General features: G+C 45.4%; 1 protein-coding gene across 7 annotated transcripts in view; it reads left to right on the top strand.

Moving 5' to 3' along the window:
• Positions 1-16,636, top strand: part of SPRED2 (sprouty related EVH1 domain containing 2) — a 114,257-nt gene that overhangs the window by 88,790 nt on the left and 8,831 nt on the right. For all 7 annotated transcript variants that reach the window (XM_042981558.1, XM_007075341.2, XM_042981559.1 and 4 more), the window contains 2 exons: positions 1,062-1,230; positions 3,379-3,443. In XM_042981558.1, the coding sequence (XP_042837492.1) occupies positions 1,062-1,230; positions 3,379-3,443 (234 nt within the window). The remainder of the gene's footprint in view (positions 1-1,061; positions 1,231-3,378; positions 3,444-16,636) is intronic.

Genomic DNA, 16,636 nt, shown 5'->3' with positions numbered 1-16,636 from the left:
TATTAAAATTTAGCAGAATCCCTTTGGTGCACATAATAAAGCCATAGGAATAAATATCGTCGCTATTTTGGAGGTTTTTTTATGAATAAAGAATGAAGTTTACATTCGTGGGGTGGCAATGCTGCTTTTCTTGTGTAATATTAAACTCTGGTATCTTTATCAACAACAGCACTGTGCTGGTCATGGAGTTATTTTGTAACACATCTTGATCTTTTACAGTCTGGTTAGGAGCACAAGGCTAGTGAAACTTAGAAAATACTGTAAAATCAAGTACTACATTGTGAGGGTCACAGGAAGAACTGGCGTAAAAAAAACAATCTACTCCAAGTTACAGCTTAGTAAAAGGCATTTCTGGAACTAGATCACTAGAAACTTAGAGGTTGTTCTAATCTAGATAAAAGTTTAACAGATCAGGGTGGGAGCAACTGAAATGAGTTTGATCTAAAAGATGTTCAAGGAAAAATGAAGTGGACCTCATGGTTAATAATACAGGGGCTAGAGAAAGCAGAAGAGATAGAGACAACCACAGGGATTTTGAGATAGCATGAACAGAGAGGGGTTGGCATTGCTACATATGGGAAGTTGGGAGAGGAAACAAGAAGCAGAAATTTCAGAACAGGTTAGTTAATTTTTTCAACATGTTGCATGTGAGGTCACTAGGAAACACCCATCAGGACAGAGGAGGGAAGATTGAGAACCATTAGTACAAAGGTCCTGACATAGAAGCAATAAACCTGAAACAGATTGAAGCCCTGAGACCTGGGCTTCCCCTTAGTGCCCTCCAGTTAGGGGCAGGAGGAACTAAAAAGACTGAGAACCAGGGTGGTTAAGAAGTCCAGTGGGCATCACCAAAGGCGAGCAGGGCAGGGTCGACAAAGAATGGATGGTCCGCAAGGCAAGCAAAGGCTTCTTTGGAGATGGAGAGACAGATATGAGAAGGCAGGGATGAAGGGTTTTCATTAGTCGCCAGCAATGATAGATGGTTCCTAGTTGGGTTTTTGTAACCAGACACCATCACGGCTATTTCACAAGTAACCAGCCTGTGCGTTTCAATCCTTCAGGTGGTATTGGAATGCTATGTAAGAAAGGACTTGGTCTACACCAAAGCCAACCCAACCTTTCATCATTGGAAGGTCGACAATAGGAAGTTTGGACTTACTTTCCAAAGCCCTGCTGATGCTCGAGCCTTTGACAGGGGAGTGAGGAAAGCAATCGAAGACCTTATAGAAGGTATTGAATTTTGTCACTGCATTCTTAGGGGGACAGTGGGAATGTTCCAAGGTCTTTTTTATTCCAGTTGTCTGCCATCATATATTTGTGGTTTATTTGAGGGAGGCCTGGGGTGGGCAGGTCAGTAGATGGCAAAACTTGAGGAACATCCACAGAGAACAATTACTGAGTGACAGTGCAGGGGGAAAGGAGTTGGGTTTCAGACTAAGGAGTGATCCCAGTTGGTTTTCAGAATCTGCTCTGGAAAGACAAATTCTGGACTTCCATGTCAATGACTTTTTGACAGATTACACTTTTCCCTGACTATTGAAATGGCTTCGGTCTGATCTGTCTTGGCTCAGAAGGTGCCAGGCCTAGTGACTGCCGTCCTGTAATGAGAGCTCACGGTGTGTGGCTGTACTGAAAAGGAAGGGGATCTGTAAGTCCTGGAGCCCTGGTTCAGTGTAGGGCTTGGTCTGTGGGTGAGTGGGTAGTAGACACTGTGTTGCCTCTGAATGTGGCCTGGAAGGCTTTTGGGCAGTCAGTTCTCACGGGCTTTTCTAGAGTCCACAGATGCAAACACGCAAACTCTTTACATTCAGTTATCCATTCAGAGAGTTTAAGTGGCCATAGCCAGAGCCGTGTAAAAAAAATAAAGCAAGGCATGGGAAAGCCAAATCCAGAATTTGGGGAGACTAATTACAAAAGAATGTATGCTTCATTTGTTTAAGACATAGAGTGTTCTGAAGTCATTTTCTTCTTTGTGGATTTGAGGGAAGAGCGAAAAGCAAATCTTAAAAAGGAAACTTGCTTAACGTTAGTAGTAAGAACATGAGTCTGTTCACTACAACGTGTGATAGCCAAAAAGGTAATTAAAAACCAACGTTCACATTCTAGGTCTGACGTAAGGTGGCAAATATTTAAAAAGTTGTTATGAAACATAGCTTTTAAAGTGTAGAGAGAAAGTAGCTCCCATATTACTGATAGAATTGTACACTATGTCCCCTTATTCTGTGAAGGTACACACAAAATTTGATTCTCTTACTTGTAATTTTTTTCTCTATATATACTCTCTTTAGCTGTTTCTGTCAAACTTTCCTCAGATGTTGATGGACTGGAATAATTTAACTAGTAGAGAAAAGTCCTGAAAGATCAGTAGTAATTGTGCAGAAGACTTAACTTTTTTCTCCTGCAGTCCCCCGGTAGAAATTTAAATAGCTCTCATCCCTTTCTGAGCAGTTTTTTAAATTTCAGCTGAATGTAATAGCAAAATATTTTCTAAATGCACATTTTTAAAGACCTAACCAAGAAAAGGAGATAGAGAAGAAATTTGCCTTTTGGTATACCTATCATTTAGGCAGAGTTCAATGTTTTTCCTTTTGGCCATTAACAGTATCCGTTAAGTTGGTCCATGCATTATTGGGTATTGTGAGGGAGAAAGGAAGAAGTTACACAGATTTGCATGCCAGAATGAAGAAAGGGATGAACAAGTAAGTAATAAATCAAACCCTAAATGACCAAAGCATTCCATAATGGAATAAACTGGGTTTTCTGACAGGAGCCCAAATTTTGGCCTGCAGAAACGGACAACTCACAGATGCCCCAATATTGCAAAAGAAGACCTCCTTGCGTGGGTATCTGCTTTGAAGGCAGCTCCCACAGTCTGGGTTTTTGAGTCCAGTGTCTGAATTTCAGAACAGGAGGTGACCAAACAAGCTATTTAGTCAAACCCTCGTATTGCCAGATGGAAAGACCAGAAACTGACACGGAGACCATTGCGGGTGTCACTTTCTAGTGCTTTCCCCACTACACTGTAGGGGTCTGGGGGGACACTGGCAGAGTCTGGGCTTCAGCAGGTGCTTCAGAGCAGTGGGCTGGCTCTCCTCTCCACGCCCAGGTGACTCTCCGGGTGCGTGTTCTCAAGTGGCCCATGCAGAAGCTTGAGGGATTAAGAACAACAGTAGGCAGGGTTAATTTAGGGAATGTCCTAACTAGAGTCAATTAAAGAGGAATAAATTTAAAACGTTTAATTCCCAGGTTACATATTTCTGCTGATGATTCACATTTGAAAGGAATGGAATGTGGTTTTATTAAAATACGTTTTTTAAATGATTGGTTTTGACTCACCTTCTTTGGAACTGTGTTTTATCACATTTTTTGTCTTTTTAGGCTCAACCACATCATCTTCCACCATCCATAATGAAGCTGAGCTTGGCGATGATGACGTTTTTACAGTAAGTTCCCTTTGTCCTTTGCTTTGTGGATGAGTTGGTGAATAATCAGAGAGAGGTTCTGTTTAAGGATGTGAGAGACACTTTGCAATTTGGCATTTGCCGTTATTATTGGGAGGCCATGGGGGAGATCTCTGTCTTGTCACAGTTTTGGCTGTGCTAGGTTTGCCCATGTTGTGGGGGTACCATTGGCCGCCTGACACGACTGCGGCACCTCTCTCCGACCTGTCCCAGGTTCTCTCACAGCCTTCCCCAGATTTAGGGTGACCAACTCTCCGGCTTGCCTGGGACTGTCCTACTTTTACCACTGGGAGTCCCTAGTTGGCAAAACACCTCAGTCGCAGGCCAACCGGGACAACCGGTCGCCCTACTCAGAGTCTTCTGTTAACACAACTCCTTTTCTGGCATCAGGGAAAAAGCCAGAGTAGTCTTTCTGAAGAGTAATTAAACATCTGTGATAAGAGAGGCCTGAAGGCTGAACTGGAGTAAGGCGCAAGTATGCTAAGGCAGGAAAGGGCTTGGCTCTTTTGACACAGCAGGAGTTAATGGGATATTACTGGAAACAAAACGATTTCTCAGCTTGCATCGACTTTGAAATCCTGTGCTTCTAAAAGTTAATTAACAAACAGTTCATCACACACCTGCTGTGTGCTTGGTGCAGGGAGGAAGCTTTAGGGCAGCGTTTTCAAACTCTTGGCCCCCACACACAGTAAGAGATACATTTGCATTGTAACCTAGGACACACGCACACCTGAAATCAGATCCTATTTCATGTTCTGCATTCTGATTTTTTTTCTCTTCTGTTTCATTTTCTTCCACTTTTTACTATGAAACTTCTAGAGCACACAGGAAAATTTAAAGAATATCACAGTAAACCTCTACATTCAGCATTTGCCCTGTTTGCTTTATCTGTACCTGTAGATACTTACACAGGCACACACACGTGATTGTTTCTGTTTTTTGCCAGTCCGGTTGAAAGTAAGTCACCTCGATGTTTTAATTCTCTAGCATGCATCGCCTAAAAGCAAGGCATTCTCTTCCACAAGCGTGATGCCATTACTATACCTGGGGAAATTAATAGGGATTCCCTAATATCATCTAATAGTTCGCCACTAGTTCCTCCCTTATCCCAAGAGTATCTTTCATAAGCTGTTTTTATTTCATATTTGTAAATACCGGCTGCAGCCCTTTAAATGTGTGTCCTAATGCACTCATCATGGAACCAGTGATTTGAAAAACGCTACTTTAGTAGCAGAGAGGTGTAGAAACTATGCCTCGAGCTCTCATGGAGATAACAGGGTGGTTTGGGCAGAGATAAGATGGACCCACGGGAGGCTTGGAGAATGGCACCCACTGTGTAGTCCTCTAGTCCAGGGTACGTTACAGGGAGGGGTCTGGGGATCAGAGAAGACCGCTAGGAGGTGAGGCTGACGTATTCCTCGGTGGCATTGGAACCCAGCTCGGGAAGGGGCTTCAAAACTGGGAAGCACAGGGCAAAGGCGGAAGCAGGGATGTGCACGGAGAGTTGCCTCTGCGCCGCGGGCCCCAACCTGATGTGAACAGAGCGTGCATAGGAGTGTCAGGAAATGACCTCAGTTGTCTTTGCATTGAGCGGCTGGTGTGATTGTGGCTCAGAACAGGCTTCCTATAGTGCTCTAAGCAGATCCTCTCAACAGTTGGCATTTGCTTACATCTGTTCCTTTGTCACGTTTTCGAGAGACAAACAACAGCAGGCGGGTTAAAAGGTGGCTTCCTGTGCTCCAGAGCAAAACTGTCATTCGCAGCTGCTTCCCAGCTACCTGCCAGAAGTGATTTATAGAATCGTGAGAGGGCAAGGGGGACTGGGGTGATGGAAGCCAGCATCCCTCCTGGTTTTGTCCTTTAATCCACAGGGGCTCAACTTGCTGCTCTAGGGTAGCAGAGAATGCCAGCAAGGAAGTGTAGAAACAGCCCTGCTGTTTGCAGACACTGGAACTCAGTGGGGAAGGAGCTCCACTTAATTGCGTTCCGTGTAGGCCCTGACATATCTTTGCCTTCATTCCATGTGTTTACCAACAAGGGCCTATTAACAATAGCACCTCCCTTCCCTAATGGCCTCTTCATTAGCCATTGACCGTTAGGAACTCCTCCCCTGTAAGGATGGGGGAGAGTCATCAGGGGCTTATGCGCCAGGTTTCCCATTGGATCCTGAGCTTCCCGTCACTAGACTTTCTGTCCTAAGATGGAAAGTGAGGTATCCGAAACCCGGAGCCCAGGAAGTGAGCTGCTGTGTTGACTCCTGTGTAGTCTATAGCTTCCCAAAGCTTGTCATGTTCTAAAACTTTTATTGATAGGACAGATATTTAGAACACAGAACTCATTTAGTGTGGAAAGAGTATAAATAGTGGGGTGGCTGGGTGGCTCAGTCGGGTAAGCATCCCACTTCAGCTCAGGTCACAATTTCACGGTTCGTGAGTTCGAGCTCCGTGTTGGGCTCTGTGCTGACAGCTCAGAGCCTGGAGCCTGCTTCAGATTCTGTGTCTCCCTCGCTCTCTGCCCCTCTCCCACTCACACTCTGTCTCTCTCTGTCTCTCTCTGTCTCTCTCAAAAATAAATAAACATTTAAAAAAAGAAAGAAAGAAAGAGTATAAATGGTGATAAGACCTTCTAACAACTCATGATGGACCCGAATTATGAGGGCTTTCTGGGAGGACAGCAAGTGTATGTATGGTTATAACTTGAGGAACCAGGGAGTATAACTTCTGTTTTTGCCACGAAAGCCAGGGGCTTCCCTCTGTTTCAGGGGATTCCTTGGGGCTAGAAGGAAAACAGGACATTGTGGACAATATGTTAATGCACATTCTACAGTGGGGAATAAAGTGGAGGAAGAGACCCGCCAGCTCCCCCTGGAGTTGTTGGGCACTCACCAAGTACGGGCTGTCTCTGCTCACACTGTCCCAGCTCTCATGGTCATCCCCCAAACCAGCTTGTCCTCCTGGCTTCTCAGGATTGAGAAACCGTGCTGTAATTCCTCAGAGTAAAATTAGCGTCCTGCTTGGCGTGTGCACGAGTGGGTGCACATGCGTGCACACACACACCATCGCACACCCTGCCCGTGCATCTGTGGCCACTCGCCAACACCATTGCCCCCTCAGTCTTCCCATGCCTCTCCATTCGTTCTGCTGCCACCAGCCGGCTGTGTGTCCACATCCTTCCTGCCCAAGCCACCAGCAGAGACTCCTGATGAGCAACTGTTCTGATTTTCTGAGTGTGGACTGTTTATTCATTTGTGTGTGTCCTAGTATTTCTCCCTTCGCCAATTATGATTGTTTTCTCTCCTTTAAAATTCCAAAGCACTCTGCTGATGATTTCTGTCTTGCCACTTGAAAGCCTGCCCTTTTTCTGTTTTCAGATTTTTTTCTTTACCGAATGAATGAATCTTTATCTAATTAGAAGCAGGACATTCGTCATGATAGTCTCTGCATCCCTGTAAAGCTTTGCTCTAAAGGTGCTCAATCAACGGGTGGTCTGAACCTTAGATATAGTGTGTAACAGTCATAGGTTTCCATATTTTATTCATTTGCTTCGTTGTTATCCTGGGGGGCCATGTAAAGTTGGGTGATTTTGAAGGATTCTCGGTAGCTTCATGTCTTGTTTTTCTAGCTTTGTTTTCTGCTGCGTCTACAAATGGGAGCTGTGCTCCTAGCATCGTCACTCGCTGTGAGCTCTTGACTGCTCACACGTACCTTCTCGCCCTTCCGTGAACTCTCTACCCTTTGCAATACTGTCTCTTCCTGGACCTCAGTTACAGTGACTGACCCAGGTGAACACAAATACCTAGATGGCAAGGGTGTGCTCAGCGTTGAATATGCAGGTATGAGGCTTGAGCCATTTGGTACAAATTTGGAAGATGAGTAATGCAAACAATATAAACAACAACAACAATAGTTAGCGTTCTGTTTAACAGGAGGTTGTTTGTTTGTTTGCCATTGCTAAGAATTGGCACACTCATGGGGAGCCTGGGTGGCTCAGTTGGTTAAGCGGCCAACTTCGGCCCAGGTCATGATCTCACTGTTCGTGAGTTCGAGCCCCGCATCGGGCTCTGTGCTGACAGCTCAGAACCTGGAGCCTGCTTCAGATTCTGTGTTTCCGTCTCTCTGTGTCCTTCCCCCTGCTCGCATTCTCTCTCTTTCTCTCAAAAGTAAACATGGAAAAAAAAAAAGAAAGAGTTGGCACACTCATGTTGGAGCCTCTGACTGACAGCTTTTAGTTTCTTTCATTTCAGGGCTGGGGAGACTTGAAAGGAACAGAATGGAAAGACCCTTGAGTCTGTGCCCTGTGTTGTGCTTTTGTCTTGCAGAGAAGACATGTACTTTTATCTTGTGGAGGAGGCCCCTTGTCAGCCTGAGATAGGACCAGTCTAGCTCCCTGTGGATAAGCTGAACTGGTTTGCTCCCCAACTTAGGACTCACTTCCTCCCAGCCCCCCACAGTTGAAGACCCTGAGACCAGAGCATGTGGAGCCTGCAAGGAGGGGGGCTGGGGGAGGTGCGGAGAAAAGGAGATAATAGTGAAAATGGACCGTATAGAACTAGAGTGGCTCTGGGTTTTATGGCCCTTTCATGAACAATTTTCCAAAATCCTGTTTTGTAGGGTTGGGTCCTTTAAAACCTGGTGGTTTATTTACTGCTGCCAAATTCTCAAATCATTTTTTAACTGTTATTAGCATCTTCATAGCTAGACAAGGATAATTTCAACACGATCTTGGGAGAACACAGCCACAGTGTGTGTATACTTCTAGAGCAGGCTCATCTAGACTCTGCGGTCAAGTGTTGCTGGCGCTTCAGCTGTCACTGTGCTGAGTGGCTGGATTCTGGCTCTAAAGCTTGGGGATTAGGGAAATATTTGCTTTATAGACAGATACTTGGGGGTGTGTAAAATAGCTAAGTCTTCATCTTCCATAATAAGAAGTCCTGAAAGAGTATCTAAATCTGCAAATCGGGAAATAGTAGTATAACCACTTGACGTTGAAAAAAAAATGGAGAGAAGTGGAAGAAGAAAGAGCCACAAGAATTGAAGTGTGTGTTTCTCTGGCGCAGGACCTGAGATGGGGAGGGGCAGAACTGCTATTGAGAGAGTAAATGATACACGTGTATTGATTTTTTTTTAAAGGAAGAATGCGGGGGTTTTCTCAGAATGGGGACTGTGGGAGGGGGGCGGTCAAGGGAGAAGGTGGGATCGGGAGAGATGCCTTAGTTACAGCAATCCTGGGTCCCACTCCATCGGGGGTTTAAAGACCTTAAAGAGACACAACAGAGGTTGAGGTCTGCGGCTGCAAGTTCTCTTCCTCCCGCTGTTTTCTCTGCCTGGTGCTAGGAAGCAGTATGTCCACTGTGCAGATAATTAGCTGCAAATGTTTGGCTTGCGGGGAGACAAGGTTAGCTGCAGACATGCCAACTCCTTAGAATTACAGGTCTTGGAATTGGAAGGGATTTTGAGTTCCTATCAGATGAGCCAGCCTGCTTCCTTCTGGCAAATGAAGTAGGATTCGCCTCATTTGACAGCCTCGGTTGGGGAAGCAGCGCAGGGTCCACTGGGTGACTTGCCGAAGGTCACACAGCTAGTTCACAGTGGAGGAGCCAGGAACACCATCCCCCAGCCTTTCCAGCTCACCACTGCTATTTTTCTCTTCTTCTGTTGAATAATTATATTTATGATATTCCAGCCGTTCTATTTTTTAAACAACCAAGTACAGGCATTGTATTTTAGGGTTCTATTGAACCCAAATTGGAAAGGGGAGAGAAAAGAAGATAAATTTAAGAGCAGTGGCCTGTGTGGCCCATTAATGTGACAGACTTGGAGCCTACTGAGTGATTTTTGCAGCCCAGGGGTCCCCAAAATAGCAACTCAAAGCTTGACTGTAGGAAAGCCTACCCTTATGTAAGGTTGTTGGGGTTTTTTTTTTATGTTTGTTTATTTTTTGAGCGAGAGAGAGAGAGCGAGCGAGCAAGCCTGGGAGGGGCAGACAGAGAGGGAGAGAGAGAGAGAAATCTCAAGCAGGTTCCGCACTGTCAATGCAGAGCCCAGTGTGGGGCTCAAACTCACAAACTGTGAGATCATGGCCTGAGCCAAAACCAAGAGTCGGATGCTCAACCGACTGAGCCACCCAGGTGCCCCTACCCCTATATAAGGCTTTGATTTTGTTTTTTGCCTGCCTTGTACGTTTTTACCACCATGACCTAAGTATTGTTTCTGGATCTGGGAGGCCCTTCTCAGTAGCGATTCCTAATTAAGCCCTAGTGCCTTAAGGCATTCATCCTGTGTAATGAGATCACCACTCTCTTGTGCACCTAGAATGGTATTAAACTGTGTACCATCCTTTGCAGAACTGAGAAGATTTAATTCACATCATTTTGTGTGGGTCTGAACACTCTCCTAGAAGCCAGCTGAAGAAGGCTGATATTTGGATTACGTTTGGCATTTCATCGTACCTTAGGCAGGCAGCCCTCCTTCATGTAGGAAAAACGTCATGTCTTATACACCGTCGTCAGCTTCCAGCCATGTTTTGCCTAGACTGGAAGAACTTGGTCCTTCCTCGTGCCCTACGCTTGAACCCTTGACATTCTGTTTACTACAAGCTGCATTTTATTACTTTCTGGCTGTTCAGAGCAGTTGTCCCTAATGACATCCCTGACGCCTCCCACCCACCCCAGGGCTAAAGTATGGCTAGAGCAAGTGTTTGAAACCAGAATACTAAGAAGCAATTTGTTTTGTCCTGGATGGGCTTTTGAGCATTTGCAAGTTGTGCTTATTTTCATTCCTTTTTCTTTTTTTTTTTTTAAAGTTTGTTTATTTTGAGAGAGTGCGTGCCACATGTTCAGTAGGGGCAGAAAGAGAGGGAGCAAGAGAATCCCGAGTAGGTCCCGCTCCACCGGTGCAGAACTGGGATCATGACCTGCAACCAGGGGTCAGACAGTGAACCAACTGAGCCACCCAGGTGCCCCATATACTTACTTTCATTCTTGATTAAGTAGGAAAAAATGAATTCATTGTATTTGTAATCATCAAGGTTTCGTTTACAGAAGCAGAAGAGTATAGCCTGCCACAACATTTCCCTTTTTTTTTTTTGAAGTCTTTTCCACCTAATCTGTGCCAGCAGCCATTAAAACTGAAGGCAAATCTACCAATTTTGTGGGTTTTTTTTTTCAAATCTACCTATTTTGTAATAAATGGGGCTCATTTACTGATTTTTTCTAAGAAAGCAATGACGTGTGACCACTGAGTATGCAGAGTTTAGAGGCTAGGGAGAGGCCTGCATTCCAGACTCGGTTCTGCCAGTACTTCACTATGATCACTGATCCTTTGGACCCACAGTCTTCTCAAGGTTGAATGTATTTCCTTTGAGCCTCTATTTGCTGGCCTCGGGGAAGGGAAGAAAAGGCACTGTGGTGTGGCACTGCCCCTGGCACCGTGCCCTGCACTCTCACATATGTGACTGAGCTTGGTCCTCACAACCACCCTGTGAGGGACATGCTGACACTTCCTCTTCTGCGGATAAAATCACCAAGACTCCGAGCGCCAAAGCAACCTATACTCTGTTCTATACTCTGCCCACCCAGAATGCAAACTTCTGATCTGCTTGCTGCCTTTCAGAGAAGTTTGACAAAAGGCAGTATGTATTCAGTAAGTTTCAGTAAATTTTACTTCTTTAAATCTGTCAGATTCCCTTCATTGCAAAGTAGCTTCCTAAATGATGGTCTTTTCAACTAGTGCCTTGGCTTAAAACTACTTCAGTGGAGGGCGCCTGGGTTGCTCAGTCGGTTGAGCATCCAGCTCTTAATTTCGGCTCAGGTCATGATCTCCTGGTTCATGGGACCAAGCTCTGCATGGTCAGCAAGGCCCTGCTTGGGATTCTCTCGCCCTCTCTTCCCCTCCCCCACTTGCTCGCTCTGCCTCTCTCTCAAGTAAACATTAAAAAAAAAAAAAATACTTCAGTGAAGGTCTGAAGTTACCCTTGCCCCTGCTCGAAAGCCTCAGTCGCATTTTAGACGATCAGTTGATTAAAAATGTTTTCTTGGGCACCTGGGTGATTGGTTAAGCTTCTGACTTCAGCTCAGGTCATGATCTCACGGTTCATGAGTTCGAGCCCCGCATCTGGTGAACAGGAGCCCCGCTTCTCTTTCTCTCCCACTCTCCGCCTCTTTCCCTCTCAGCCCCTTGTGGCACCACTCTCTCTGCTTCTCACTGACTTGCGCTCTCTCTCTCTAAAAAAAAAAAGAAATGTTTCCTGTTGTCTCTACCTTTGGAATCTGGGGATTGGGCAGACTGGGGTGGGGAGAAGCTAAATAAAAGAGAAAATAGGTTGAAAATGTAAGCTCCTTCTACAAAGTTTAACTAGTGAAACTGACCTATGGTAGCTTGTTAAGAGAAGCAAAAATGTTTTGGGGGAGGGGCAGCCATAGGCTTTGTGGTTGACACCAGGAAGCAGTGTCCCATAACTGCTGCTGGCTGAGACCCAGCACTGCACTGGGTGGTGTGGAAGGTCTCAGAAAATGGGAGGGAGCTGCTTTATCTTCTAAATGACAATAATTACCAAGCTCACATTACATAGTGAGGGGAGGATCTTTTTATTCAACATGTAATACCTACAGTGGCTTTAAATTAAAGCAGTTAATATGTCTGAGGCTCAAACAAAAGCTTTGAAATGCTCTCAATTTCAAGAAGCCCAAAGGCATTCTTGCTAGCCCTCCCACTTGAGTCTTTCTTCATTTACATGCACCTTATCTCATCTTTTTAAGTTGTGGGTAGTAGGATACTGTTCTTTGCATTTTACTAATTCATACAGAGGACATATTCAGGGTTACCTGAAAGCCCGCCTTCCTGCTTGCAACCCTTCAGCCCCTTCCAGTAAATCAAGCTGTGGGTGTATCAGAGTCCTTTCCTTTCATATGAAAATTTCACCTAAGTTTAAAAACATTTTTTTTAATGTTTATTTATTTTTTTTGAGAGAGAGAGAGTGAGAGTGAGAGCGGGGGAGGTGCAGAGAGAGAAAGGGAGACACAGAATCTGAAACAGGCTCCAGGCTCTAAGCCGTCAGCACAGAGTCTCCTGTGGGGCTCCAACTCAGGAATGGCAAGATCATGACCTGAACCAAAGTTGGATGCTTAACAGAGAGCCACCCAGGCGCCCCTCACCTAACTTTAAAATTTAGAAACAGAAGACTTTTTTTTCGGTGAGTAGGAGTTTTGTTTTTGTTGTTTGCTTTACAGTGAAAGAATGCCCACTTTATCCTCGGGCCCCAGAAAGCATAATGTCTTAGAGTCTAAGGCCAAAGTCGTCTCTTTCCCCCATTCTTGCAGCTGCCTCTTAGACCCAGACCGCCTGCTAGCTGGGCCATGAAAGAGCACGTGCCTGGCTGGTTGCTTGCCTTTTTGAAAGAGGACACCTGGAACCTATGTAGGCCCTTAGGACAGGTGAGCTAGTGCTACCTGTTCCCAAAAACCTGTTGATAAAATGGGTGACAATTTCCTGTTTACCAAAGGAAAAAGGTCTAACAGGTGCCAAGGGGAAAGGAGTGCTGTACTAAAGAGAGACAACAGCTCATCAAGCCACCCGAGCCAGGTGCCTTCTGAGGCACTTAACTATCCAGTGTACTGCCTTCTGAGAAGCAGAGGTGCCCAGAGTTTCGTGTCCTTAGTCTCCTTGCTGGGCCCAAGGTTGAGAGGAATGGTACATACTTATATTTAGTGTGTGTATATACCTTTAAAAAAAACAAAATGAGGGGCACCTGGGTGGTTCAGTTGGTTAAGCTTCCAACTCGACTTTGGCTCAGATTTCATGATTTCAAGGTTCATGAAATCGAACCCCATGTCCGTCTGCACTGTGAGAGTGGAGCCTGCTTGAGATTCTCTATCTGCTCCTCCCCCACTCATCATATCTCTCTCTTTCTCTCTCTCCCCCACCCTCCCCCCCCAAAATAAGCAATAAAATAAAACATTAAAAATGAGAAGACTTGCAATGGAAAGATTGCTATTGGCATTGGTTGCATCAGCTATTGAGATCTATTTTGGTGGAAGATTGCAGTAAAAATAATACAAATTGTCATAACTACTAGGTAGGCTCCTTTAAAAATGCAAAATAGCAGCAGCATCTACAGACAAGGCAGAAGTGCTATTTAATGAATCTGAGGGAATCCTGTGGCCCTCGAATGAGCTAAGTAGCAGTCTCCATCAAACCCCTTGGATGTTCTTAAGAGGAGGGAAGGAGGGTTATTCATGACACTGTTAGAGCTCAGACAGACCTTGGAGATCATTGATTGCCCCCCCCCCCTTATTTTACACATGAGGAAACTGAGGCCCTGAGAAGTTAAACAACTTGCCCAACGCCTATGGCCTAACCTGGCCTGGAATCAGTTCTTGGTGCAGTTTGTGCCTAACGTTGCTGTATGATTTCCAGATGACATGGTCTGGCTTCTTAAGCATTTCTTAACCTTTGTTTTCTATGCCTTGTTTAAAACATGTCAGCCTGCTAACCTCCTGATGGGGTTTCTCAGAGTAGGGTTGGCTCCTTGCGCTGTGTGTTTGCTTCTATCACCTCGTGTGTTCCTGGGGACACAGGGACGATGAAGTGACTACTTGTTTGCCTTACTGAAGGTGGGCTTCATCCCCATTGTCTCCATCCCCAAGATGGAGAAGGAAATTGCCAGTTGCCAACCTTCTCATAGTCATAGATACACTGAGTAGGACATTCCAAGTGCCCCTTAGTAGTTCTAAGTGTCCAGGAAAGAACAGTCCTGCCTTAGGCACATCTTTCCTCTCCTGCGGGCATTGTTTGCCCACTGCTGCTGCCTTTATGCTCTGCCCTTACCCCCTTTGGTAAACAAAGATTTAGCAGGAAAATCCAAGGGGAGTTGAAGGGATACACATAGCCTTGAAAACACTTGTTTCACTTTGAAATGCGTAGTCTGACCCACCCTGAATGCCCCAAAAAGCCCTTGGTCAACATCCAGGATTCCATCCTAGGACGGGTAATTTAAGCAGACTGCCTCCTCAGCTGCTCTGGCTTCTTGGTTCTTTCTCTCCTTCCTTTCTTGAGCTTCCCTTGGTCAAAGAAGTTCTCCTTCCAAATGAAGAAGGCTCATTCCCAGACCCAGGGCATGTGAACAGATGCATGTGCTTCTTTAAGAACTTCCAGGTAGACCCAAGGAGAGGGAAGAACAGCCAAGTTTCCAAGAGTAAGAAATCCTTTTATAAGATATGCCCGTGCAGTAGGAGAGAGCCAGCTACAGGTTTAACATGAGACATGCATCTTCTAGTCTCCCTTCCCCATTCAGTCCAATTTCCACCCAAACCGGGCAGCATTGACCTTGGGGAAACAGGTAGCCTCCTCCCAGCATCTTTTGCACTTCGGATTTTGATTTATTTTCAGATATCATAACATTAAAGCCAGCTATGCAAAAGGAAAGTCTGTGCCAACTTTTGAAGCTCTGGTGTTTTTCTCTCATTTGTTGTTAAAATTCTGGGGAATTATGGGAAATAACTGAATAAGTAGGTCTTCAGAGTCTGGCCATTGGAAGCTTGCTCTTTTTGAAGAATTTTATTAGATGTTCACTGGTAAACTTGAACCTCTTTTTCTCTTCCTCTGAGTCTAGTTCTGACTTGTCCACCCATCTAGAAGGGAAGCCACCTGGCCTTGCCCCTGCCTGTGTCCCCCTGTTATGTCTGAACCCACATCCCACAGAGCACCCAGCCCAAACCCAAGAAACTTCCAGGCAAGGAATGGGTGCCTTTACTATCAAAGGTGGATTCCATCAGGCCACTCGTGTCTGTATTTTCCTGATTTTAAGGTTGGCAGTACCCGCTCATCTCAGTACCCTCTGACTCTTGCTCCCATCCTCCCCACCTCCCTTTTCTCACCTCCCTGTTCCTTCGAGTTTCTTCCTTATCAAAGTCATCTCAGCTTTCTGCCTTGTTAGAGGGCTTTAGAACCAGGCCCCACAAACCTTGTTCCTTTGAACAAATTTAGCATGACTTTTAATTAGAGAACAATTCACATCCAGTCTTCCTGAGCTGAGACCTTATTATTCAGCATTAGAATACTCAATTGCATTTCTATTGTTCAGTACCTCATATTAGGTTGCAAACTTCTTAATGGAACATCTTTTTAATAATGGGCATTGACACTGATTCAGTGTCCAACCCAGACCCAGAGGCAGGATTTTCTGGAGGCTACATTTGCAGGTGGCAGTGGTTATGCTCGCCGTATCATGTTGCATAGGACCCCTCCTCCCCAAGTCCGCAGCAGCGCCTGCCCTCCCCGTCCACAGTGGGTGGGACAGAAGGCTCTCCGTCCCTGGATGTGGGGAAGCCTACTGTTGAAGCCTCCACATTTTTTCTTCTTGAGCTCAAACCCACAACAGAGACAACCCCTGGAGAGCAAGGTGAGTTTAAAGCACATCAGAGTCTTTATGTTAAATTTTTTTTTTAACGTTTATTTATTTTTGAGACAGAGAGGCAGAGCATGAATGGGGGAGGGTCAGAGAAAGAGGGAGACACAGAATCTGAAACAGGGTCCAGGCTCTGAGCTGTCAGCACAGAGCCCGATGCTGATGTGGAGCTCGAACTCACGGACTGCGAGATCATGACCTGAGCCGAAGTCGGACGCTTAACTGACTGAGCCACCCAGCTGCCCCAAGAGTCTTTATGAGTTGAAGGTGAAGCTGTCAGATTGGTAGGTTGGTAGGTATCATTAGCTTGTGCATACAAATAACAGATGTTCAGGAGTCTTGCTTGAGAGAGTGTGTGTGCATAGCTTAGGTGGGTGGCTTTTCTCCAGTGTGTGTGGAAGCCACAAGAAGAGTTATGGGAGAGTCTGTTCAGGGACTGGGAGCCTGGCTGCCTCAGTTGGTAGAACGGGCAACATTTGATCTCAGGGTCGTGAGCTCAAGCCCCACATTGGGTATAGAGATTACTTAATAGGGCACCTGGGTGGTTCAGTCAGTTAAGCATCTGACTTCAGCTCAGGTCATGATCTCACAGTTCGTGAGTTCTAGCCCCGCATCGGGTGAGCTGAAGCCTGCCCGTGCTCCACCCTCTCTCCCTCTCTTTCTACCCCTTGTGCTCGTTCTCTCTCTCTCTCTCTCTCTCTCTCTCTCTCCATAAATAAATAAATAAATTTTTTTAAGTTCATATTTCCTTTTTAAAAAAAGATTAATAAAAG

Source organism: Panthera tigris, chromosome A3 (assembly GCF_018350195.1).
Source record: "Panthera tigris isolate Pti1 chromosome A3, P.tigris_Pti1_mat1.1, whole genome shotgun sequence".
In the NCBI taxonomy this organism is placed as follows: Eukaryota; Metazoa; Chordata; class Mammalia; order Carnivora; family Felidae; genus Panthera; species Panthera tigris.
This window is presented reverse-complemented; position numbering and strand designations above follow the sequence as displayed.